This window comes from Helianthus annuus, chromosome 10 (genome assembly GCF_002127325.2).
Source record: "Helianthus annuus cultivar XRQ/B chromosome 10, HanXRQr2.0-SUNRISE, whole genome shotgun sequence".
Classification (NCBI taxonomy): Eukaryota; Viridiplantae; Streptophyta; class Magnoliopsida; order Asterales; family Asteraceae; genus Helianthus; species Helianthus annuus.
Genome location: NC_035442.2, coordinates 52,054,393 through 52,080,757, shown reverse-complemented (window position 1 = coordinate 52,080,757; position 26,365 = coordinate 52,054,393). Strand labels below are relative to the sequence as shown.

Sequence of the window (26,365 nt, the reverse complement as noted above, 5' to 3'; positions counted from 1 at the left end):
ATTCCACCCAACGACGCTGTCGCATATTCAATTCTCTTTGGTCGAAGATATGCTGAAGGCTCTTGTGGTCGGTGTAGATTGTGCATTTCGTACCGTATAAATAGTGCCTCCAAATCTTTAGCGCAAACACTACTGCTCCTAACTCCAAGTCATGTGTCGTGTAGTTCCTCTCGTGAACCTTCAACTGTCGAGAAGCGTAAGCTATCACTTTCTCGCGTTGCATCAACACGCAACCGAGACCCTGAATCGAAGCATCACAATAAACTACAAAATCCTCAGTGCCATCCGGTAGAGATAAGATTGGTGCGCTGCATAACCTTTGTTTCAAAAGCTGGAAAGCATCCTCCTGTTTCGTCCCCCAAGAGTAAACTACTTTCTTCTGTGTTAACGAGGTGAGTGGCTGTGCAATCTTTGAGAAGTTCTGAATGAAACGGCGATAATACCCTGCTAGACCGAGAAATTGCCGCACCTCCGAAGGGTTCTTTGGTGCCGCCCAATTTCTAATGGCGTCAACTTTGGCAGGATCCACATGTATGCCTACCTCATTGACTATATGCCCCAGAAAATGTACCTCCCGTATCCAAAAATCACACTTAGAAAACTTTGCGTACAACTGCTCCCTCCTCAGGAGTTCTAGGATAAGGCGTAGGTGCCGCTCGTGATCCTCCTTGTTCTTGGAGTAAATTAGAATGTCGTCAATAAAAACGATAACGAAGTCGTCAAGGTATGGCTTGCACACGCGGTTCATGAGGTCCATGAAAACCGCTGGTGCGTTGGTTAACCCGAATGGCATAACCAAGAACTCATAGTGACCGTATCGCGTCCGAAACGCGGTTTTGGGAACGTCTTCCTCCCTGACTCGCACTTGATGATAACCAGACCTTAAGTCGATCTTAGAGTAAAAGCTCGACCCTTGTAACTGGTCAAACAGGTCGTCAATACGAAGCAAAGGATAACGGTTTTTGATCGTCATCTTGTTGAGCTCGCGATAATCTATACACATTCGTAAGGACCCGTCCTTCTTCTTCACAAATAAGACTGGGGCTCCCCAGGGGGAAGAGCTAGGTCGGATGAAACCCCTATCCAACAGCTCTTGGAGTTGGTTTGATAATTCCTGCAGTTCTCCTGGCGCAAGACGATAAGGAGCACGAGCAACTGGTGCTGCCGCTGGGGCGAGGTCAATCTGGAATTCCACCTGACGATGTGGAGGTAAACCAGGAAGTTCCTCAGGAAATACGTCAGGATATTCCCGAACAACTGGAAGATCCTCGATCTTCCTTTCATCAGACGATGAATCGGTAACAAGAGCTAATATAGCAGGATAGCCCTTACGCAAATACTTCTGAGCCTTCATTGCCGAAACAATGCTAACTGGGGTCCCGCTGCGATGACCTTGAACTGATAGAAATTCCCCACTGGGAAGGGGAACACGTATGATCTTCTCCTTGCAGAGAATCTCTGCTTGATACTTGGACAACCAGTCCATACCAACGATCACGTCGAAGCTTCCAAGAGTAATAGGAATCAAGTCAATGTCGAAAACTTGGCCCAGAAGATCGATTTTACACCCAAATAGAACATGTGTAGCTTCGATTGTTTTACCATTTGCGATTTCTACTATGTGTTTCATTACAAGAAGTGTAGGACTTAACCCTAATTGGGAGCTAAACTCTAAAGACACGTAACTCCAGTCGGCACCAGAATCAAATAAAATAGAAGCAATAACACCGTTTACTGAAAACGTACCAGTAACCACGTTGCTGTCGTTCCGCGCTTCCCCAGCTCCCAGCACAAACCCGCGCCCACGCGCAACATTACCCCCGTTGTTCCCTGCATTGTTATTCCCGTTACCACCCCCTGTGTTCTGTCTCAGCTGAGGGCAGTCTCGCTTGAAGTGCCCCTCGGCCCCACACTGATAACACCCTTTCTGATTACCCTGAGTTTGCTGAGGCTGTTGCCTACCCGCCTGCTGCGCTGGCTGCTGCTGAGCTGGAAGTGTGGTCCTACAATCCCTGGCCTTGTGCCCCGGTCGATTACACCGATAACAAACTCGAGTACACTGCCCCTTGTGATGAAAATCACACTTGCTGCACAAGGGTAGCTTCCCCGCATATGATCCCTGCCCTGATCTGTTACTCGAGTTCTGATTTACTGATGCTGTCTGACTGAAACTGCGGGTGCTGCCAGTATCCGTCTTCTTCTGAGGCTGTGCAGAGTTGGACCCCTTGTCCGCATCGTTCCACTTACGTTTGCTATCAACAGCAGATGCAGTGGAAGTAGTGGCAGCTGTGGTAGTGCTAGAAATACGAGGTGGCAATGAGTCGCTCTCCACTTCCTGGTCAACGATCTTATGCGCCAATCTAACAATCTGAGTTAGGTTATTGAGGTTCGCCGCTGTAACTAAACCCTTCACCCATGGAGGTAACCCCTTAATAAACAACTCGATTCTTCGGGACATGGGTCGGGACAGAGTCGGACACAAATCAGCTAACTCGTACGACCGCTTCACATACGCCTCAATTTCAGACCCCACCATTTTTAGATCGTAGTACTCATTCTCTAACTTCTGTATCTCGTCTCGAGGGCAATATTCCTCTCTCATCAGTTCCTTGAAATCATCCCACGTAGTGGCGTTCGCCGCCTCAATACCTAGCAGTTGGACCTGGGCATTCCACCAAGTCAAGGCACCATCCTGAAGCGTGCCTGCTGCAAACTTTACCCTATCCCCAACTGGGCAGTTACATATCGCAAACACTGACTCCGCCTTTTCGAACCAGCGTATAAGTCCTACAGCCCCTTCAGTGCCACTGAAGGTCTGTGGCTTGCAATCCATGAAAGTTTTAAAAGTGCAGACCGGTGGGTGAGGCTGGTTTTGTGGCGCCGGCTGACCTATTAACGAAAGAAAATAAACCAACAAGTAAGACTCAAGTTCACGATTCAAAGGAAAGAATGTCTGGTACATGTCATACCAGCCTGATAAGCTGCCAAGGCTGCAGCCACCTGGGCGTTGAGTAATGCCTCTAGCTCAGCTTGAGTCATATGGATTTCGCCTTGTCCGCCACCGCGGCCTCCACCACGCCCACCGCGTCCACCACGACGACCTCCACCACGTCCGTTCATGATTCTATAAGTATGGGAAGAAGTAACAAATTAACAGACCATTTCAGGCGAATGTCAAGTATTGCTATAGTATTCACAGTTTTCGAGGTTCTAATACAACATTGACTAACAACGCGGGATTCCTTTTTCACACTAGTCGAGATTTACTGGGACTCACATGCACCTCACGTTGTTATTATGTGTGCACCCATAATAATAACCTGATTTGCATGCTTATCTCAGTTCCTCCCTACTCATGTTGGAAGGTTTCCCCTAATTCATACAGTACGACCGTCGATATCACAACATAGATCATGTAAACACAAGAAGAGTCCTACTCTTAAAAACACGTAGTATGGACAGGTAGCATAGTAATTCGTATTGTAATGGCATGTGTGTGTTCGAGTGTGATATCAATCATGAGTATGTACTAACTGTATTATACAATAGTAAACAAGAGACGAACCTTGCTGCCTGGAGCTGAGTGTCATGGTCCATGTCGTATCAGTATGTCGTATCAGTTCAGTTATAGTCTGGTTTTATAAAACATTTTTAAAACCAATTCACTATAACCAGTGGCTCTGATACCAAACTGTCACACCCCCAAAATTACCACCTAGGGAGTGTCCCTGCTAGGCGTGTGACGACTAGCAATGAGCCACCAATTACATTGAATCACAAGTTTGAAATAAAACTTCATTATTTAAAGATACTGAAATCCCAACATGAGTTATTCAAAAACCATAAGTTTAGCGGAAGCGTTAATGTATCGTAATATAAATGTTATCCAATCAATCATAGTAAATAAATGTCTAATAATAAATCCATCAAGCAACCATGACCACTCGCGCCCTCCAGCCAGCAAGTTCCTGCTTTCCAAGTACCTAAGGACCTGCGAGCATGTAACACGTGTATCAGACAAAGCTGGCGAGTTCACAGTTTTAGAAAACGTTTGATTACCCGTTGTATATAAAATAGTTCAATACCCAATGCAAGTAATATTGTTAATATCTCATTTCCAAACACGGACGGCTCCTGAAATACATGACTGCCCTTCCCACGTACTCCTATCTAGTACTGGGCCAGACTGGTTCATTAGTTCACCTCCGTCCTCTACAGGCACGGGGTGAGGGTGCCAAACCTAAGTAGCGCTACTAACTAATACCCGATGAGGGACTTACAAAAGATGATAGGTGAGAATATTAACCAATATACCCGTTTTTACCCACAGACTTATCCCCCCCCATGGGATACCCACTGACTGTCCCCAACCACTGGGACGCATGCTCGAATGTAGTGAACTCACCTGGGATTGCTCGGTAGAATTAATTACTCTTTTAACAACAGTGATTTACCAAGCCCTATGATAGTTACACATAACAGTCAGTTTGCATACAAGCACAACACGTATCATTTCTCATTTAATCATTCGACACATTAGTCATCTTTCGATTCACAGTTATCATTCGACAACAACAGTTATGTTTCGGTACACTCATCTTTCGAACACAACGGATATGTTTCGATACACTCATCTTTCGATCATAATATATATATGTTTCGGTACACTCATCTTTCGATCACAACAGATATGTTTCGAACCAACTGCTATGTTTCGAACCAAGTGTCATGTTTCGAACCAAATGTCATGTTTCGAACGTGCCAGTTATCCTTCGACTACCACAGTTATCTTTCGGTTACACTTAACAATTAACAATCAATTACAGCATCTTTCGGTTACAGAAACCCTAATCATACGATCCAGCAATCACGTTTTGTGTTTTCACCAGGAGTCAGTCTGTGAACGTGTGTGAATGAGTGCATACTTGTGCTCTAATGTACGATGTAATGTTCAAACAGATCATGATAACCGAACAACAATAATCAATAGCCTATCCGATTGGCTAGAATACAACCGATTAACCCTAGTCCGGTTCTACAACGACCCGAACCCATTCACCAAATTAACCCTAATCGATTGAAACAAGAACGTGGAACAATAACATCAATCAACATTATATCACAGAAATCGTCAATCAATCACCTACCTGTTAAACCCTAGTTCCATGCATGAACTATCTATCAAACAAGATCATGTAATTGAGAGCATCACATAGGAACAATATGCAAAGGATTATACTAACCGAATGATGGATGAGAATATGATGATGAACACAACAGGAGGTTCCTGATTTCTGCCGTCGCCCAAAAGGTTTCTAGGGTTTGGAATTGTTCGATTGACTCTATGCCTTCTACGTAACTGCTGTTTAATATAGGTGGGGGTTTGGGCCGGTAACAAGTTGGGCCGAAAGTTAAGGCCTCACATCGAAGGATTGGGTCTTGGCTCGAAGGATCCTTCTTAGTCCGAAGGATTGTCGAAGGGTCCTATCCTGGGTCGAAGGATAGATCTTGGGTCGAGGGTTATGTTTCGTGATCCTTCGAAGGCTGGATCTTTCGGTTATATGATCCTTCGAAGGTTGGACCTTTCGGTCGAAGGATCTTTGGTTGAAATATGTCTTAGCAAAATCCAGTATTCCAATACGTTACTCATTAACAAGTACAGGTTTGCAACATATACCCACTAACACACTGATCTAGGATATGTAAATACAACAAAGGAGTCGGGGAATAGGATAATACTAACCTCAAGAAGTCGGGTTGTCACATCATCCCCAACTTGAAAGAAATTTCGTCCCGAAATTTGGCAAGCAGGTACAAGAGAGTGAAGTGACAATTCAAGATTGTTGCGGATTTTCCTCAGGTGTTACAACATACCCTTCAAACTAAAGGCATCACCAATCACTTTCACAAACAGAAAAACTTATTTTTTGAAAAAATGGAGAATTTAAAGGCTTTACGCCTAAAAGAAAAAATTCTTTTGATAGAACTAAAAGCTATTCGAGATCAGATAGCCCTCTATGACGAAAGTCTAGAAACAACTGCTAATTCAGAGCAGGAATCCGCAAGGAAACAATCTGAATCTATTCCCCCTTAAACGACAAAGGGTAAAGAAATATCAAGTCCGTTCACTCCTGTTGCTTTGGAAAAAAGCAAAAATAGAGTAAATGAAGAACTAAAATCTTCATCTAGCCCAGAAGCAAACGGCTCTGGTAAAGGCACATCAAATCCGTTGATGGCTGACAGTTTGCCAAAAACTGAAAAGGTCTCTCTTAGACCAAGTTACTCCCAAGTCACACAAAAACCAGAAAATCCTAAAAATACCAGATTTTATGTCATTTTTGATGGTGACTATAGAGGAATTTATGAAGATTGGGCCATAGTCAAAAATTATGTTGAAAAAACTGACTATCCATTCAAAAAATTTGGGTCGTTATTACAAGCCCAACAAGAAGCCACCCGATATTCAGCAACATGCGGGAAAAAAGAAATACCTTTAAAGGTAACCATTTTTTCTGAACCTTTGATACCCAAGAAAAAAGAAAGGGTTATTGAATTCAGAAACAACACTTTCTCAAAACCAACAAAAATTGAAGAGAAAGAAGAAAAAGATATTATTTCTTTAGACGAATTCAGAGCAATCTGGTCAAAGGCTAGAACCATAAGCCAAGACGATTTCGAGTTCGAACATATTTACACAGAAGACAAGGCTACTAAAAGTCTTATTATCTTTTGTCCAGGTGCAAACCCAGAACTAGTTTCTCTAGCATTCTCCGCTGGATTAGTAAAGTTCATCTACCCTTCTCCCAATTTACTTGAAATAAGTAATTTATCCGAAGGAATGAAGAAAGCCATCAAGAATTTTCGAAAGAAAATTGCTGCTGCAAGAGATGCAAACATCTTCATCAAGTGTACTTCTACACTCCCTGACTGGTACCAAGGAAAAACCTTTCCAAGCTACCATTATTTAGAAATTGGCATAGCCAAAGCAAGAACGGTCAATCCTTCAAGGGTGATAAAAGAAGACTATGAAGACTATGAAAAATGGTTACATATCAGGACCAAAGGATTTTTACAAATCCTAGAAAACCTACAGAAAATTAAAGTAGGAAGCTTTAACAAAGTAAATTATTGCAGCACTAACTGCATAATTACTAGCTATAGTGGAACTCCTCTACCACTACATGAAAAAGAAGCTTTAGAAAGGATGGAGCAACGCATCATCTTCAATAAAGTAGAAGCAGGCCCAGCCACTAAAGAACAACTTTGTCAAAAGTTGCAACGCACCTTTGAGAACCATCAGTGCGAATACTGCAAAGCATCTTCTTCAGAAGAAAACAAAAACCCCACTGAAAAAGACAGCTACTTTTCAGATGAGGACACTCGAGAACTGGACCCAACACATGGGTACATCGATTGAAAAAACGTCATCCATGACGATTGATTAAGGGCTATAATGGTCTTTTGTAAAATTCACTTCTATTATATAAAGAAGTTGAATTCCTTTAGTTTAGACATCGAATCCAATCCCCATCCCCTTCTCTCGTATCATTTTCCTTTTCCAACTTTTCCTTTGTAAACTAGTATGAGTGTTAGTGAGTAATCTCCTTGCTAAAGGAGAATATTATGTAAATATCAAGAAGTTCTTCCTTAGGGAAGAACAGTTATGAATAAATATCAGTTTCCTTTTTATCCCTTTGTTTATCTTTAAAGATTTTTGCAAAACCTGGAGCCCTGGAGCCATAAAAAGTACCGTTTAGGCAGGAGGCCGTGTAGGGAAGAATTGGTTGGGTTGGTCACTTGGAAAAATCAACTTAAAGATTTTCCTAGTCGGAAAAAGAGGAAAGGTATGGTTTATTCTAACTGTTAAATTACTTCGAAATATTTATATTAATATCTCCTTAAGCATTTTTATAAACAACTGTTTTTACAAACAAACACAAACAAAATCGATTAACCAATATCGAAATCAAATGATTTATACTATCAAACGAATGATTCTTGAAATCAAAAATTTAGTCAATAAAAGACTACAAAAATGGATACAAAATTGCTATTTCCAAATCAATTCATCGACAAATTAACTCAAATTTGTCAATTCAAATTTGTCATCTATCGATTGGTATGGAATCTTTGGACAATTATGAACAATTGTTTGATTGAACAAAAAAGTCAACATATGATGACTATGTTAGTAATCAAGAAATTACTACAACTATTTGCTAGTAACCAAAAAATTACTATGACTATTGGTGAAGTAAATTTAAAAATTGCTAGAACCATTCCGCTACCGGTATCAGAGCCTTGTTGCTCCTTTTTAAAAAATAAGGTGTTATTTCTAAAAAATTAATGGAAAATAACAGTTTATTTAAAAACGATTCAGATGAGTCTCAAGAAATAACTGAAGTTATAAACTTTAGTGAAAACGAAAAAGGTTTTGTATCAGATTACATGATTAATTCTGATCAATTAACAAAAATTAGCAAGCTTAAATTCAAGCTTGACGCAAAACAAGTTTTTAATCAACCAAAAACTTTACAAAGTTTAGTTTCTAGAGCCTTTTCTAGAAAAAATAAAATATTTTATTGTTTTAACACTGAAGAACTTTCAGTTGACATAAACAATACCTCGGGTGAAGTTTATTTGCCACTCTTAACAAAGGGTGAAATAGCAAAAAAGCTTTTACATATTAAACCAGAGTTGAGAAAGTCTCTCAATATGGTACATATAGGAGCGGTTAAAATCCTCCTAAAAGCACAGTTTAGAGATGGAATTAATTTTCCTATAAAAATGGCCCTTCTTGATAACAGAATTACCAATAGGCAAGACGCTCTTCTTAGAGCAATTCAAGGAAATTTAGCTTATGGTAAATTTATGTTTACTGTCTATCCTAAATTTGCTTTACATCGAGATTCAAAAGATTTCAACTTTAAGTTTTATACATCAGTGTGAAAGAACTGGTCTTATGGAACCAGGTAATAAAGTATTTACGATTAATTATTTAGTCTCATATGCTTTAACAAATAGCACTCATTCAGTTGAGTACAAAGAAAAAGAAAGCATAGCAATTGAGGATATATTCTCAGATATTAGATATTGGAATTGTTGAAGGCAGTAAATTCGCTGAGCCATCACAATCACAAGAAAACTGGGCAATTGATATTGCACGAAATAAACAAGTTTTAGTATCAAAACCTAGACACAGTTATGCTGGAAGCTCTTTACAAATAAGAGAATCAAGTAACACTAAACAATTAATACGTTCTTTGTCTGAAAGAATTGATGGGTACGGTAGAATTTTAAAAGGAGTTATTGGAGAATAATGTCTTCAAAACCAATTTTAGATTATTTACAATATCTTGATCAACAAATCACCTTTGAAGAGGCTAATATACAAATTTGCTTTACTAGAATAAATCAAATTAAAGAAAATTTTATGTTAAATCATAAAACAAAATCTCTTAATATAAAAATTATTAAGAAAAACATTTTTGCTTCTAAGCAAAAAATTATTGAGCTTAGAACTTAAAAAGCAATTATATCTATAACATGACTACTCTTTTGAAATTAGAGGAACTTGTTAAAGATTTGATTAGAAAGGTAGAAAGTCTTTCTACAAACGAAAATCTTGAGGCAACTGCCGCAAAAATCATCAAAGATGTTTCAGACAAAATTGATGAAAGAATGGATTCAAAAACCTTTATGCTCGAAAAGCAAAAAGAAAAAATTAATGATGAAAAAAGCTTTCAAAAGTATTCATTTCCAAACTTCAACGTTGGAAATCCATCTCTAGGAAGTTCTAAAAGTCCAAATGCATTATCATGGCCTTTTGGATCAATTTCAAATGACCAATAAAGGTCAAATGGAAAACCTTTTTAGAAATATAAATCTAGAGATCTCTAGACTTTATTTCTGTCTAGAAAGAAATAATCAAAGAATTTATGAATTACATTCGGATTGGAGCATTCATCCTTCTGAAAAAATTCTTGAACTAACTGATCTAAAAAGAAAAATTCTTTTATGAAAAAAGATATTCAAAGATTAAAGGATAAAAAGATTACTTTATCTTGTGGATAAAATGAGTTCTATCACTCAAAAATTGGAGCAAATTTTAGATGAACAATCTGATACCCTTCCAATTGAACAGATAAAAGAACTTGTTAGTCTCATTACTTTAGATAACGAAGAATGTGAACAAAAGTTCTCTGAAGATAAAATCTTAAATGAAAGATATTTTTCTAAAAATAAAGAACGAATCTTTGTTTTAAATAATGAAGAACCAAGAAACTTTCCTATAAAGAAAGAAGAACCCGAAACTGAAGAAAGCTCTTCAGATATGGAAATGTCTCCAAGACAGAGAGCAAACAATGCTTTTACTAGCAGAAGTAACAGGCATAGAAAAAAGGACACAGAATTTTCCATGCCATGCCATAAGGGTATACCTGATTCTAATAGTAATGGTAGTGCAACTACTATTAATACTATTAAAATTGATTGTATCTTCAACCTCGACAAAAGAAAAGAGGTAATTGATAAATGGAACACTGAGATCAGTCTAATCATTCAGACTAATTCAGAAGAATTCTCTAAGGCTAAGGCTTTATTATTATTATTAGAACATAAGTCTGCAGGAATTGTACAAAACTTCATCAAAGGAACAACTTGGGATGAAAATTTACAAGGTGAGGATCTTTTTGATCAAATTATAAATGCAATATATATGATGTTTTTAGGTCTCGACCTCATAACAGATAAAGACCGAGAAAATCAAAAAATGCTAGAAAAAGCAAGACAAAATCTTGCTAAAGCACAGCTTTGTGACATATGTCTTTTAGATGATTTCACTTGTCTTTATGAAACAAATTTATATAAATTAGGCACAGGTGAATTCCATTCATGGATTGAGGCTTACCTAATGAAAATTCCCATCGTAGGAGAAAAGGCGAAAGAACGATGGAATAAGGAAAAGAATCAATTTACAATGCATTCCCTTGGGTTTGCTACAAGAATTGTTAAAGAAGAAATTGCATCCTATTGTGATCTTTCTAATAAACAAAAACAGTTAAAACGTTTTAATAAAGACTGTTGTAAAAAACTCGCTGAGTTACCACAATTATCTTTTGGTTGTGAACCAACAAAAGATAAAGGTTATTTCAAAAAGAAATACAAAAATAAATATAAAACAAAAACTAAAAAACGTTTTTGGAAAAGCAAGAAAAGAAAATTTTCACCGGGAAAATACTTTTCTAAAGAAAAACCTAAGGTCTGTCCTCAAGGTAAGAAAAAATGTCGTTGTTGGATATGCTCCAAAGAAGGACATTATGCCAACGAATGTCCCAACCGACAAAAATTTCCGGAAAAGATTAAATTTATCTTAGAAGCCGAAATTGAGGGATATTTTCCTTCTGAAAATATTTTTGATGGCTATACGCAAGTATATGCATTAGAAATACGAGACAACTTGTCATCCTCTCCACTCTTTTATTTTGATTTTGGCAGGTATTGCTAAATGAAGAATCTCAGTTATTAACTACATCCACATGCCCAAGATGATCATTATCAATAAAAAGAAAAAGGTAGTCATGTCAGATGACAAATGTGGTTTTCAAGATATTCTCTCGACATCGAGCATCTTGAATAAGATCTTCAAAATACGTAAACAAATACGTATTTCAAATAAATTTTTTCTAAAAATAGAAACTTTTCATGCCTATTTAAGGAGCACATACCCTTCAAACTAAAGGCATCACCAATCACTTTCACAAACAGAAAAACTTATTTTTTGAAAAAATGGAGAATTTAAAGGCTTTACGCCTAAAAGAAAAAATTCTTTTGATAGAACTAAAAGCTATTCGAGATCAGATAGCTCTCTATGACGAAAGTCTAGAAACAACTGCTAATTCAGAGCAGGAATCCGCTAGGAAACAATCTGAATCTATTCCCCCTCAAACGGCAAAGGGTAAAGAAATATCAAGTCCGTTCACTCCTGTTGCTTTGGAAAAAAGCAAAAATAGAGTAAATGAAGAACTAAAATCTTCATCTAGCCCAGAAGCAAACGGCTCTGGTAAAGGCACATCAAATCCGTTGATGGCTGACAGTTTGCCAAAAACTGAAAAGGTCTCTCTCAGACCAAGTTACTCCCAAGTCACACAAAAACCAGAAAATCCTAAAAATACCAGATTTTATGTCATTTTTGATGGTGACCATAGAGGAATTTATGAAGATTGGGCCATAGTCAAAAATTATGTTGAAAAAACTGACTATCCATTCAAAAAATTTGGGTCGTTATTACAAGCCCAACAAGAAGCCACCCGATATTCAGCAACATGCGGGAAAAAAGAAATACCTTTAAAGGTAACCATTTTTTCTGAACCTTTGATACCCAAGAATAAAGAAAGGGTTATTGAATTCAGAAACAACACTTTCTCAAAACCAACAAAAATTGAAGAGAAAGAAGAAAAAGATATTATTTCTTTAGACGAATTCAGAGCAATCTGGTCAAAGGCTAGAGCCATAAGCCAAGACGATTTCGAGTTCGAACATATTTACACAGAAGACAAGGCTACTAAAAGTCTTATTATCTTTTGTCCAGGTGCAAACCCAGAACTAGTTTCTCTAGCATTCTCCGCTGGATTAGCAAAGTTCATCTACCCTTCTCCTAATTTACTTGAAATAAGTAATTTATCTGAAGGAATGAAGAAAGCCATCAAGAATTTTCGAAAGAAAATTGCTGCTGCAAGAGATGCAAACATCTTCATCAAGTGTACTTCTACACTCCCTGACTGGTACCAAGGAAAAACCTTTCCAAGCTACCATCATTTAGAAATTGGCATAGCCAAAGCAAGAACGGTCAATCCTTCAAGGGTGATAAAAAAAGACTATGAAGACTATGAAAAATGGTTACATATCAGGACCAAAGGATTTTTACAAATCCTAGAAAACCTACAGAAAATTAAAGTAGGAAGCTTTAACAAAGTAAATTATTGCAGCACTAACTGCATAATTACTAGCTATAGTGGAACTCCTCTACCACTACATGAAAAAGAAGCTTTAGAAAGGATGGAGCAACGCATCATATTCAATAAAGTAGAAGCAGGCCCAGCCACTAAAGAACAACTTTGTCAAAAGTTGCAACGCACCTTTGAGAACCATCATTGCGAATACTGCAAAGCATCTTCTTCAGAAGAAAACAAAAACCCCACTGAAAAAGACAGCTACTTTTCAGATGAGGACACTCGAGAACTGGACCCAACACATGGGTACATCGATTGAAAAAACGTTATCCATGACGATTGATTAAGGGCTATAATGGTCTTTTGTAAAATTCACTTCTATTATATAAAGAAGTTGAATTCCTTTAGTTTAGAGATCGAATCCAATCCCCATCCCCTTCTCTCGTATCATTTTCCTTTTCCAACTTTTCCTTTGTAAACTAGTATGAGTGTTAGTGAGTAATCTCCTTGCTAAAGGAGAATATTATGTAAATATCAAGAAGTTCTTCCTTAGGGAAGAACAGTTATGAATAAATATCAGTTTCCTTTTTATCCCTTTGTTCATCTTTAAAGATTTTTGCAAAACCTGGAGCCCTGGAGCCATAAAAAGTACCGTTTAGGCAGGAGGCCGTGTAGGGAAGAATTGGTTGGGTTGGTCACTTGGAAAAATCAACTTAAAGATTTACTTAGTCGAAAAAAGTGGAAAGGTATGGTTTATTCTAAACTGTTAAATTACTTCGAAATATTTATATTAATATCTCCTTAAGCATTTTTATAAACAACTGTTTTTACAAACAAACACAAACAAAATCGATTAACCAATATCGAAATCAAATGATTTATACTATCAAACGAATGATTCTTGAAATCAAAAATTTAGTCAATAAAAGACTACGAAAATGGATATAGAATTGCTATTTCCAAATCAATTCATCGACAAATTAACTCAAATTTGTCAATTCAAATTTGTCATCTATCGATTGGTATGGAATCTTTGGACAATTATGAACGATTGTTTGATTGAACAAAAAAGTCAACATATGATGACTATGTTAGTAATCAAGAAATTACTACAACTATTTGCTAGTAACCAAAAAATTACTACGACTATTGGTGTAGTAAATTTAAAAATTGCTAGAACCATTCCGCAACTGGTATCATTTTCCTTTTCCGCTCTGATACCAGTAGCGGAATGGTTCTAGCAATTTTTAAATTTACTACACCAATAGTCGTAGTAATTTTTTGGTTACTAGCAAATAGTTGTAGTAATTTCTTGATTACTAACATAGTCATCATATGTTGACTTTTTTGTTCAATCAAACAATTGTTCATAATTGTCCAAAGATTCCATACCAATCGATAGATGACAAATTTGAATTGACAAATTTGAGTTAATTTGTCGATGAATTGATTTGGAAATAGCAATTTTATATCCATTTTTGTAGTCTTTTATCGACTAAATTTTTGATTTCAAGAATCATTCGTTTGATAGTATAAATCATTTGATTTCGATATTGGTTAATCGATTTTGTTTGTGTTTGTTTGTAAAAACAGTTGTTTATAAAAATGCTTAAGGAGATATTAATATAAATATTTCGAAGTAATTTAACTGTTAGAATAAACCATACCTTTCCTCTTTTTCCGACTAGGTAAATCTTTAAGTTGATTTTTCCAAGTGACCAACCCAACCAATTCTTCCCTACACGGCCTCCTGCCTAAACGGTACTTTTTATGGCTCCAGGACTCCAGGTTTTGCAAAAATCTTTAAAGATAAACAAAGGGATAAAAAGGAAACTGATATTTATTCATAACTGTTCTTCCCTAAGGAAGAACTTCTTGATATTTACATAATATTCTCCTTTAGCAAGGAGATTACTCACTAACACTCATACTAGTTTACAAAGGAAAAGTTGGAAAAGGAAAATGATACGAGAGAAGGGGATGGGGATTGGATTCGATGTCTAAACTAAAGGAATTCAACTTCTTTATATAATAGAAGTGAATTTTACAAAAGACCATTATAGCCCTTAATCAATCGTCATGGATGACGTTTTTTCAATCGATGTACCCATGTGTTGGGTCCAGTTCTCGAGTGTCCTCATCTGAAAAGTAGCTGTCTTTTTCAGTGGGGTTTTTGTTTTCTTCTGAAGAAGATGCTTTGCAGTATTCGCACTGATGGTTCTCAAAGGTGCGTTGCAACTTTTGACAAAGTTGTTCTTTAGTGGCTGGGCCTGCTTCTACTTTATTGAAGATGATGCGTTGCTCCATCCTTTCTAAAGCTTCTTTTTCATGTAGTGGTAGAGGAGTTCCACTATAGCTAGTAATTATGCAGTTAGTGCTGCAATAATTTACTTTGTTAAAGCTTCCTACTTTAATTTTCTATAGGTTTTCTAGGATTTGTAAAAATCCTTTGGTCCTGATATGTAACCATTTTTCATAGTCTCCATAGTCTTCTTTTATCACCCTTGAAGGATTGACCGTTCTTGCTTTGGCTATGCCAATTTCTAAATGATGGTAGCTTGGAAAGGTTTTTCCTTGGTACCGGTCAGGGAGTGTAGAAGTACACTTGATGAAGATGTTTGCATCTCTTGCAGCAGCAATTTTGTTTCGAAAATTCTTGATGGCTTTCTTCATTCCTTCGGATAAATTACTTATTTCAAGTAAATTGGGAGAAGGGTAGATGAACTTTGCTAATCCAGCGGAGAATGCTAGAGAAACTAGTTCTGGGTTTGCACCTGGACAAAAGATAATAAGACTTTTAGTAGCCTTGTCTTCTGTGTAAATATGTTCGAACTCGAAATCGTCTTGGCTTATGGCTCTAGCCTTTGACCAGATTGCTCTGAATTCGTCTAAAGAAATAATATCTTTTTCTTCTTTCTCTTCAATTTTTGTTGGTTTTGAGAAAGTGTTGTTTCTGAATTCAATAACCCTTTCTTTTTTCTTGGGTATCAAAGGTTCAGAAAAAATGGTTACCTTTAAAGGTATTTCATTTTTCCCGCATGTTGCTGAATATCGGGTGGCTTCTTGTTGGGCTTGTAATAACGACCCAAATTTTTTGAATGGATAGTCAGTTTTTTCAACATAATTTTTGACTATGGCCCAATCTTCATAAATTCCTCTATGGTCACCATCAAAAATGACATAAAATCTGGTATTTTTCGGATTTTCTGGTTTTTGTGTGACTTGGGAGTAACTTGGTCTGAGAGAGACCTTTTCAGTTTTTGGCAAACTGTCAGCCATCAACGGATTTGATGTGCCTTTACCAGAGCCGTTTGCTTCTGGGCTAGATGAAGATTTTAGTTCTTCATTTACTCTATTTTTGCTTTTTTCCAAAGCAACAGGAGTGAACAGACTTGATATTTCTTTACCCTTTGCCGTTTGAGGGGGAATAGATTCAGATTGTTTCCTTGCGGATTCCTGCTCTGAATTAGCAGTTGTTTCTAGACTTTCGTCATAGAGGGGTATCTGATCTCGAATAGCTTTTAGTTCTATCAATAGAATTTTTTCTTTTAGGCGTAAAGCCTTTAAATTCTCCATTTTTTCAAAAAATAAGTTTTTCTGTTTGTGAAAGTGATTGGTGATGCCTTTAGTTTGAAGGGTATGTGCTCCTTAAATAGGCATGAAAAGTTTCTATTTTTAGAAAAAATTTATTTGAAATACGTATTTGTTTACGTATTTTGAAAATCTCGTGTCAAGCAATCAGCTAGCACGTTTTTGGACCCTTCAAGATGCTCGATGTCGAAAGAATATCTTGAAAACCACATTTGCCATCTGACAAGACGACCTTGTTTGTTATCTCCTGAAATTTTTGTTTTTAGAAAATAAGTAAAGTTTTTATTATCTGTCCTGACTAGAAATTTTACAGGAGTGAGATAAATAGAAAATTTAGAAATAGTATTTTTTACCGCAAGTAATTCTTTTTCATTACTATGGTAATTTTTTTCTGCTTGTTTAAAGGTTACAGAAGTATACTTACATATTTCTTCTTTTTCGGTTGTTCTGGCCTTCAAAACTCCTCCCCAATAATCATGAGAAGCGTCTGTTTCTATGATTAAAAATTCATTTTCTTTTGGAAGATAAAGTTTTGGAAAACTGGTTAGGTTTTTCTTTATCTTTTTTATATAGTCTACATCAGACTGTTTCCATTCCCATATGTAGTCCTTTTTTAATTTTACCTGTAAAGGTTTCCTAAGTTCTGCGAGTTTAGGAATGTAACCTTCAGCATAGGTTAAAATGCCTAAAAATCTTTGAAGATGTTTTTTATCTTCTAAAGTATATGGGAATTTGTGTAAATTCTCTAAGATATGTTTTTGTGGACTATGAGTCCCTTGATCTATTTCAAGACCCAAAAAGTTTATCTTTGTTTTAAAAAGATTTGCTTTCTTTTTTGATAAAATGATCCCATATTTTTCAATTGTTTTTAAAACTGATAAAACATGAAAGTAATGTTTATTTTCTGAGTCTGAGAAAACTATAATACCGTCGACGTAGACGGTACAGTAATTTTCTAAACCTCTTTAATCATTTTGCATATGCCTTTGAAATATGCTTGGTGCTTGCTTTAATCCAAAAGGGACTACCTTCCATTGATAATGACCATCTGGACATGTAAATGCAGTTAGTAGCTGAGATTCTTCATCTAACAGTACCTGCCAAAAACCATTTTTGCAATCCAAACTGGAAAAATAGGTTTTTCCTCTTAAAAGAGTTAGTAGTTCCTGCATACAAGGAAGATTATGGCTGTCTCCTTTAGTAGCAGCATTAATGGCTTTATAGTTCACAACCATACGTTTTTTCCCTCTTCTTCTTTCAGCTTCATTTTCAACTAAGAATGCTGGAGACATGTGAGGTGATTTACTTGGAATAATTAATTTTAAATCAAGTAATTCCTTAATTTGTTTATTAAATTCTTCTCTGTCCTGAGGACTGTACTTCATAGGTTTTACCCTGATAACAGTTTTAGGATCAATGAGTTCTATTGATGCTTTCATCCATTTTTTGGATTTTTCAGGATCAATAGGATTTTCTGAACAAACTTTTTCAAGTAGTTCTTCGATTTTTTGAAACTTTTGTATTTCAACTAAAAATATCCTTTCTGCTTTTATAACTTCTCGAGCTATATTAGTTCCAGGAATTTGTTTTATCTTTGAATCTTTTTTCATGGATTCAAGAAAATTTGGTTTTCCAATTTGAAAAGCCTTTGTGACTTTTTTAATCAAAATCATTTCTTGATTAAGATGAAAAGATATTCTGTCTAACCATTGAGTGAAAGGTCCATAAAGTTGACAGAAGTTATTTCATAGAAGTAAATCCACACCTGAATCTTGTTGGTAGATAGTAGGAATGGTAAATGGTTCTCCAGAAATAGATGACAAGATTTCTACAAACCTTATTTAACTTAATGACTTCCTTGTTAGCAACTATTACCTTAATATCTTTGGGAGTATTTTCCCATAGGTCATTAGGAATTATGTGTTTGCTTGCTAAACAAAGACTTGCCCCTGTGTCTACATAACAATGTATGGCGATTGCTTTATATCCTTTGAAAAAGATTTTTCCTTTGATATAAATTGAATTTGGATTGGTTATATTTGAATAAGCTAATTCAAAATCATGTGTTTTATGAATTTCTTCTTTTTCCCAATTAAAGGAGTGGACAGAATTCATTTTTTCCCATAAGATAAAATATTATTTTTATCTTTTAGTCTTTGATTATTTCTTTCTAGACAGATATAAAGTCTAGAGATCTCTAGATTTATATTTCTAAAAAGGTTTTCCATTTGACCTTTATTGGTCATTTGAAATTGATCCAAAAGGCCATGATAATGCATTCGGACTTTTAGAACTTCCTAGAGATGGATTTCCAACGTTGAAGTTTGGAAATGAATATTTTTGAAAGCTTTTTTCATCATTAATTTTTTCTTTTTGCTTTTCGAGCATAAAGGTTTTTGAATCCATTCTTTCATCAATTTTGTCTGAAACATCTTTGATGATTTTTGCGGCAGTTGCCTCAAGATTTTCATTTGTAGAAAGACTTTCTACCTTTCTAATAAAATCTTTAACAAGTTCCTCTAATTTCAAAAGAGTAGTCATGTTATAGATATAATTGCTTTTTTAGTTCTAAGCTCAATAATTTTTTGCTTAGAAGCAAAAATGTTTTTCTTAATAATTTTTATATTAAGAGATTTTGTTTTATGACTTAACATAAAATTTTCTTTAATTTGATTTATTCTAGTAAAGCAAATTTGTATATTAGCCTCTTCAAAGGTGATTTGTTGATCAAGATATTGTAAATAATCTAAAATTGGTTTTGAAGACATTATTCTCCAATAACTCCTTTTAAGATTCTACCATACCCATCAATTCTTTCAGACAAAGAACGTATTAATTGTTCAGTGTTACTTGATTCTCTTATTTGTAAAGAGCTTCCAGCATAACTGTGTCTAGGTTTTGATACTAAAATTTGTTTATTTCGTGCAATATCAATTGCCCAGTTTTCTTGTAATTGTGATGGCTCAGCGAATTTACTGCCTTCAACAATTCCAATATCTGAGAATATATCCTCAATTGCTATGCTTTCTTTTTCTTTGTACTCAATTGAATGAGTGCTATTTGTTAAAGCATATGAGACTAAATAATTAATCGTAAATACTTTATTACCTGGTTCCATAAGATCAGTTCTTTCACACTGATGTATAAAACTTAAAGTTTTGTCGAAATCTTTTGAATCTCGATGTAAAGCAAATTTAGGATAGACAGTAAACATAAATTTACCATAAGCTAAATTTCCCTGAATTGCTCCAAGAAGAGCGTCTTGCCTATTGATAATTCTGTTATCAACAAGGGCCATTTTTATAGGAAAATTAATTCCATCTCTAAACTGTGCTTTTAGGAGGATTTTAACCGCTCCTATATGTACCATATTGAGAGACTTTCTCAACTCTAGTTTAATATGTAAAAGCTTTTTTGGTATTTCACCCTTTGTTAAGAGTGGCAAATAAACTTCACCCGAGGTATTTTTTATGTCAACTGAAAGTTCTTCAGTGTTAAAACAATAAAATATTTTATTTTTTCTAGAAAAGGCTCTAGAAACTAAACTTTGTAAAGTTTTTGGTTGATTAAAAACTTGTTTTGCGTCAAGCTTGAATTTAAGCTTGCTAATTTTTGTTAGTTGATCAGAATTAATCATGTAATCTGATAAAAAATGTCACACCCCCAAATTACCACATAGGGAGTGTCCCTGTTAGGCGTATGACATACCAATAACGAGCCACCAATTACATTGAACCCATACAAGTTATAAATAAAATCCCCATTATTAATAAAAATATCCTCAACAAGTTTAAACGAAAATCAATAAATTCAGCGGAAGCAAATATTAAACGAAGTTAAACTGTTTCAAAACCAAAGTATAGTATCAAGAAATCAGTCACATAAATCCTTCCTGTCGACCCATGACCACTTCGGCTACTCCAGACAGCAAGTTCCCAAATCCAAGATATCAAACGACCTGCGAGCATGCAACAAGTGTATCAGACAACGCTGGTGAGTTCATAGTTTTACGAAAACGTTAGTTACCAAGTGTTTAATCCAGTTCATTGAATACCATTTTGAAAACGATGTTGATAATACCCCAATACAAGACGGCTTCTGATTATTTTGCCCTTTCTCCAATGCTCCTATCAAAGCATTGGTCATGACTAGGTCATTAGTTCAACACCCGTCCTCCCAGGTACGGGGTGAGGTTGCCAAACCTAAGTAGCGCTACTAACTAATACCATGTTACCACCCAGGTAACCAAACAACACGGAGGGACTTTAAAGGTGATAGGAAGAGTATATTATCCAACATTCCCGTTTTTACCCAAAAGACTTATCCCTGCCCGAGATACCCACTGATTGTCCCAACCACCGGGACGCATGCTCAAGAGAGATGAACTCACCTTTGATTTGCTCGGTAAGATTAAGACACGTATTCCAAGTTGATCAATTAGTCCCTAATGTGGTTACCACTAACCGTTAGAATCTCATTCTACCAAACCACACATGTAACAACTTGTAACAATTAACACGTAGCCAAAAAAAATAAACATCCGGGTTTCATACATTTCACATAGCCCGTTCACGTCTCACATAAACACTTTGCAGCATTTTATAAATTAATCAAATATGTTGTGCAACCTGAAGTTTCACTCGCGGCCCAAGACTTTACCAAACCACCCCAATACTGACTTACCTAGTTTGTTCAGTATCGTCTAGTGCGGCCCACTTACCGCCCGGCCCAGTCTTTTACACAAATAGGCCCAATACTCTTTAGTAAAATCCAACTAATTAATCTTGCAGGTCCGATTTGTATGTATACCCCTTACATCCTTTTAATTCATCTAAGTGGCTTATTATTATTTGATTATACCCCAACCCAAATAACACAATACTTCTCATTACCCAACATAGTTTAATCGGTACATCCTATCACCTTAAGCAAGCCGCATATAAATTTACAATTATACAATTTGAGGTTTTCATAACAATATCACTGATCAACATGGATCCTAATAATTCTCGACATAATCAAAACACCTTTGCACTCAATCCACATTCTAACAGTTACTAGATTATGATCATCACAATTACCATATTATTATTACAAATATAACAGACCACTTGGGCCCAGTCAGACATACAAGGCCCAATCCAAGATACCCATTACCGTTCTAACCCATTTAGCCCAACATCCTCCCCAGTTCGATTGAATATGTTGGTGATCAACATACATTACATTAACTACCCTAATCAAATTTTCATGCATAAACATCAACAACTTATATACATAAAACCCGAACACAGTGATATCAGGATCAATTGCATGGTACTTCAACTCATCATTAATATAAACATAAGATTAATCATAACCACATGTGCACCTAGTATTAATTCCCGTGACTATCTGACAACCTTAATAAGATATGCACATGGTTGATTTGATCAATACTACAAACACACATTAATGAGCCGCCATTATCCTATTCAAGGTTATCCCACTATGATAAATCATTACCTTCAACAACACTAAATCCTATAATCTGTTTTACCGAATTAGCAATTCAAAAGTGACACGGCCTAATAACCACACAACTTCATTGATTTATATGAATCATAAAACAAAGATTCGGTAATTCGCAAAATACTTACATCGAATCAATCATCATATAACACAATTAATATTATATAGCACTATTGCTAAATAAAATTTCATACTGAAGCAATCAAGTAAAGGTTAACATGAATGTGTATAAACTAACCGAATTACTCGATCCAGAGGAGGAAGCTTCGAGAGGGGGGGGGGGTTTCTCCTGTCGATCACGAGTATGAGGGGTTTAGGGTTTGATTTATTTAAGTTTGTGATAATGAATCCTCATATATTACGTACTCTAAATAAGTAAGGTCTTTGGGGCGGTTCCCTTCTCAACCGAGATGGGCTCAAGCCCACTAAATTGAGTCAGTGCACAAACAGGAAGGGATAGGGGTTAGGGAGTTTTGTGATTTCGTGCTGGAATGAAGGCCATACACAACATGGGGATATGCATGTGGTCTACGCAACTAAACCAGACCCCAAACAAAACAATTAATTTACTTGGGCTTCGCCCGGCCCAACATGATTTCAGTGTGTGCGTGGATGTATAAAATGCAACTAATCGGTCCACTATGACTCGATTGGACTTGTATGACTTTCGGCCTAAGATAACCTGTAAGCGTGGGCCGATGAAAGCTATAACTAGTGAGAGTGCGGCCCTAACGTATGCATGACCCAATCATAGACACAACACTAGGTTCGGCCCAATACACACACCCATATATATACTACTCAAACATATTATACATGCAGTCATTACATTACCGTTACAAGTGTTCACTAATTCTTATCGTCATACGGAATAGGAAAGAGAGAGAAAGGTATAACAAGAAACAGAACTACATGACGAAAAGATACTGACTCTGAAAGTTCGGGTTGTCACATCATCCCCAACTTGAAAGAAATTTCGTCCCGAAATTTGACAAGTAATCACAGAGGAGTGAAGTGAGAAATCAAGATTGTTGCGAATTTTGCTCAGGTACCACATCATCCCCAAATTGAAAGGAATTTCGTCCCGAAATTCACCAGTTTCATTGGAATTGATTCTGCAGATTCGTACGATTTCGGATACTTAGTCTCGAGTTCCAACGAACTCTCATAATTGGAATTTGACAGTACTCGCAAACCTTAACCTCCTGGGGCATGATTTCAATAGGCACCTCGATAACTGCAACTTGACGTTAGACTCAGACTCTAAGAAGGTATCACAAGTGTTTTGTCGGACAAACCCTGCTTTAGACTCGTGACATAAATGACATCATGAACGTTACCCAATTCGTCGCGTAACTCGAGTTTTAGACGACGTGACCGATTCTTTCCAGAATTCCAAATAACCCAACGTAACGTAAATTAAGCTTGTCACGCTTCCCAAGCATGCCACCCCTTCCCAGGGTGAGACTTTCAACACAATACGATTACCTCCAGCGTTTCCCAAGTTTATCAGCTTTCCCGATAGTCACGTGTTGCCGCCAATCGTCTCCAGTAATTAAGTTGTCAACCATCTTAGTCTAACAAGAAGGTTGACCTTATCCTCTATGTCCCGCACGAACCCAGCTTGGGAATTCTCTTCCTTCAGTGCTTCGACTTGGACAGGGCAAATCTGATCGTGTAGGCTAGAGTCGATGGTGAGTTACAAGTTCATACGCGTTTAGGTTCCATAGTCATATTCGCTCAGGAGTTTCGTCCAGCAATGCCATCACATAATTAACTCTCTCAAAACAAAGGTGCACGGGAGGCCTCTTGTGATCGGTCTAAGTGGTGCAATTGGTACCGTCCAGGTGATGCTTCCATCTTAATTCCAAGGACCATGGCTTCCACCCCAGGTCGTGAATCGAGCAGTTCTTCCTGTAAGTCCACCGCTGCATTGATGTGTAACTGGGACTCTGATCCGAACCATCATGGTATACGCCAGATCATCAGTACCCTCGAATAGAAGCGATGCTCAATGCGTTGCAGGGTTAGCCCTGTTTTATTTCCCATGAATTCACAGCTCCCTGCTATGCTAAGGAGGTTGAAGTTGCGCCATCTTCAAAAATCTCATGATGAATCCGCAATAGTATCCAGCGAACCCAAGGGATTGCTGTATCCCCAAAGGAATCCGAAATTGCCTGAGGTCAATCTGAAATTCCACCTGACGATGTGGAGGTAAACCAAGTGACTCTTCAGAAAACATGCGAGAATATTTTACGAACAACTGGAAGATCCTCGATCTTCCCTTCTTCAGGTTGCGAATCGGTGACGAGAGCTAGAATAGCAGGGTAGCCCTTCAGTAGACACTTCTGGGCTTTCATGACTAAGACGATGCCAACAATGCGATGATCTTGAACTGATAAGGATTCCCCACTAGGGAGAGGGATACGCACGATTTTCTCTTTACAGAGAATTTCCGCTCAACGACTACGTCAAAACTTACAAGAATATCGGGAAGTGGGTCAATGTCGAACACTTGACCCATGAGATCAAGTTTACAACTAAAAGGACATGAGAAGCTTATCGATTTACTATCAGTTAATTCTACTACATGCTTATTTACAAGAGGGGTGGGAGTCAGTCCTATCTGACAACTGAACCCTACAGGCACATAACTCCAATCGAAACAAGAGTCGAATAAAACAGAAGCAAAAAGATCATTCAAAGAAGACGTACCGGCCTCAGCATTACCCTTCATTGCGAGTTTCCCCCAGCGCCAATAGTAAATACTCTTCCACGTGCTCCGTTCCCACCATTATTCCCATTGTTATCATTCCCAGCATTGTTGTTGTTGCCAGCATTCTGATTAAGCTGAGGGCAATCCCTCTTAAAATGACCCTCATCACCACACTGAAAGCACCCCTTCTGATTTCCCCGATTCTGTTGTGGCTGTTGCCTCTCCTGTTGCTGTGGCTGCTGCTGCGGCTGCTTTGGAAGCCAGACCCGGCAATCTTTTGCCATATGACCCACCTTGTTGCACCTATGACATACCCGGGTGCACGGTCCGCGATGGTGGAACATACACTTATCACACTTTGGTAGCTTTCCCGCGTAAGAACCCTGATTTGAATTATTGCTCTGATTCTGGTTCACAGAAGACGACTGGCTGAAGCTACGGTGGATGCTGTTGTCTGCCAGTTTCTGAGATTGGTTGGCACTGGTTGCTTTGTCAGCATCGTTCCATTTTCGCTTGTGATCACTAGCAGGTGTGGTAGCTGTAGCAGTCGAGGTAGTAGCAGAAACGCGTGGCGGCAAGTTGCCACGTTCGACCTCTTGGTCAGTAATCTTATGTGCTAAACGGACGATACGGGGCAGATTGTCTAGGTTTGCAGCAGTAACGTACCCCTTAACAGCTGGTGCTAAGCCCTTGAGATACAACTCAATTCGCCGAGGTGGGGGTCGAGACATGTTAGGGCACAAAGTTGCTAAATCATTAGACCTCCTAGTGTATGCTTCAATCTCAGATCCCTCCATTTTCAGATTGTAGAACTCGTTTTCCAGTTTCTGAATCTCATCACGAGGACAATACTCCTCTCGCATCAACTCCTTGAAATCATCCCAAGTAGTGGCATTCGCCATCTCAATACCCAACATCTGAACCTGGGCATTCCACCATGTAAGGGCACCATCCTCGAGTGTGCCTGTAGCATACTTCACTCTGTCACCAGCTGGACAGTTACACATTGCAAATACCGATTCTGCCTTCTCAAACCATCGCAGGAGTCCTACAGCCCCTTCAGTCCCACTGAAGGTCTTTGGCTTACAATCCATGAACATCTTGTACGTACAAACAGGTGGAGCAGGTGGATTGTTTTGATTTGCGGGTTGACCTAAAACGTAAGAACGTACAACGCACTGGTAAGATTCGAGTATATGACACAAGGATATAAAGTAATTGGCACATATCGTACCAGCCTGGTAAGCCGCTAGGGCTTCAGCTACACGAGTGTTGATCAAGTTGGTCAGCTCAGCTTGGGTCATCGCGATGTGACCACGTCCATGTCCTCGTCCACTCATGATTCTATAGGAGAAGAGGGAAAAGGTTACGAGTCGAAATGAGGTACAGGTCAAGTATCACGTTGAAATCTACAATCTACCAAGTTTACACACAATAGGGCAGAACCCTTCTCACGCTCGTTAAGTCTCACTGGGACTTGCATGCACCTCGCGTTATTATTATGTGTGCACCCATAATAATAAGGTGATTTGCATGCTTATCTCTGTGCCTCTTAACTCGCGCTAAAAGGTTCCCCACATTCAAATAACAAACGAAA

At 37.5% G+C, this 26,365-nt stretch overlaps 1 protein-coding gene across 2 annotated transcripts; it reads left to right on the top strand.

The window, feature by feature from the left end:
- Positions 1 to 9,506: 9,506 nt before the first annotated feature.
- Positions 9,507 to 13,541, top strand: LOC110884657. 2 transcript variants are annotated; one of them, XM_035978937.1, is made up of 3 exons: positions 9,516 to 10,679; positions 11,497 to 12,351; positions 12,590 to 13,541. In XM_035978937.1, the coding sequence occupies exons 2-3, from the start codon at positions 12,324 to 12,326 to the stop codon at positions 13,267 to 13,269; spliced, it is 708 nt and encodes a 235-aa protein (XP_035834830.1). In that variant the 5' UTR covers positions 9,516 to 10,679; positions 11,497 to 12,323; the 3' UTR covers positions 13,270 to 13,541. The 2 variants fall into 2 exon arrangements, 1 of the variants encoding a protein (XP_035834830.1); XR_002561406.2 differs by having other exon boundaries at positions 9,507 to 12,351.
- The last annotated feature ends 12,824 nt before the right edge of the window (positions 13,542 to 26,365 follow it).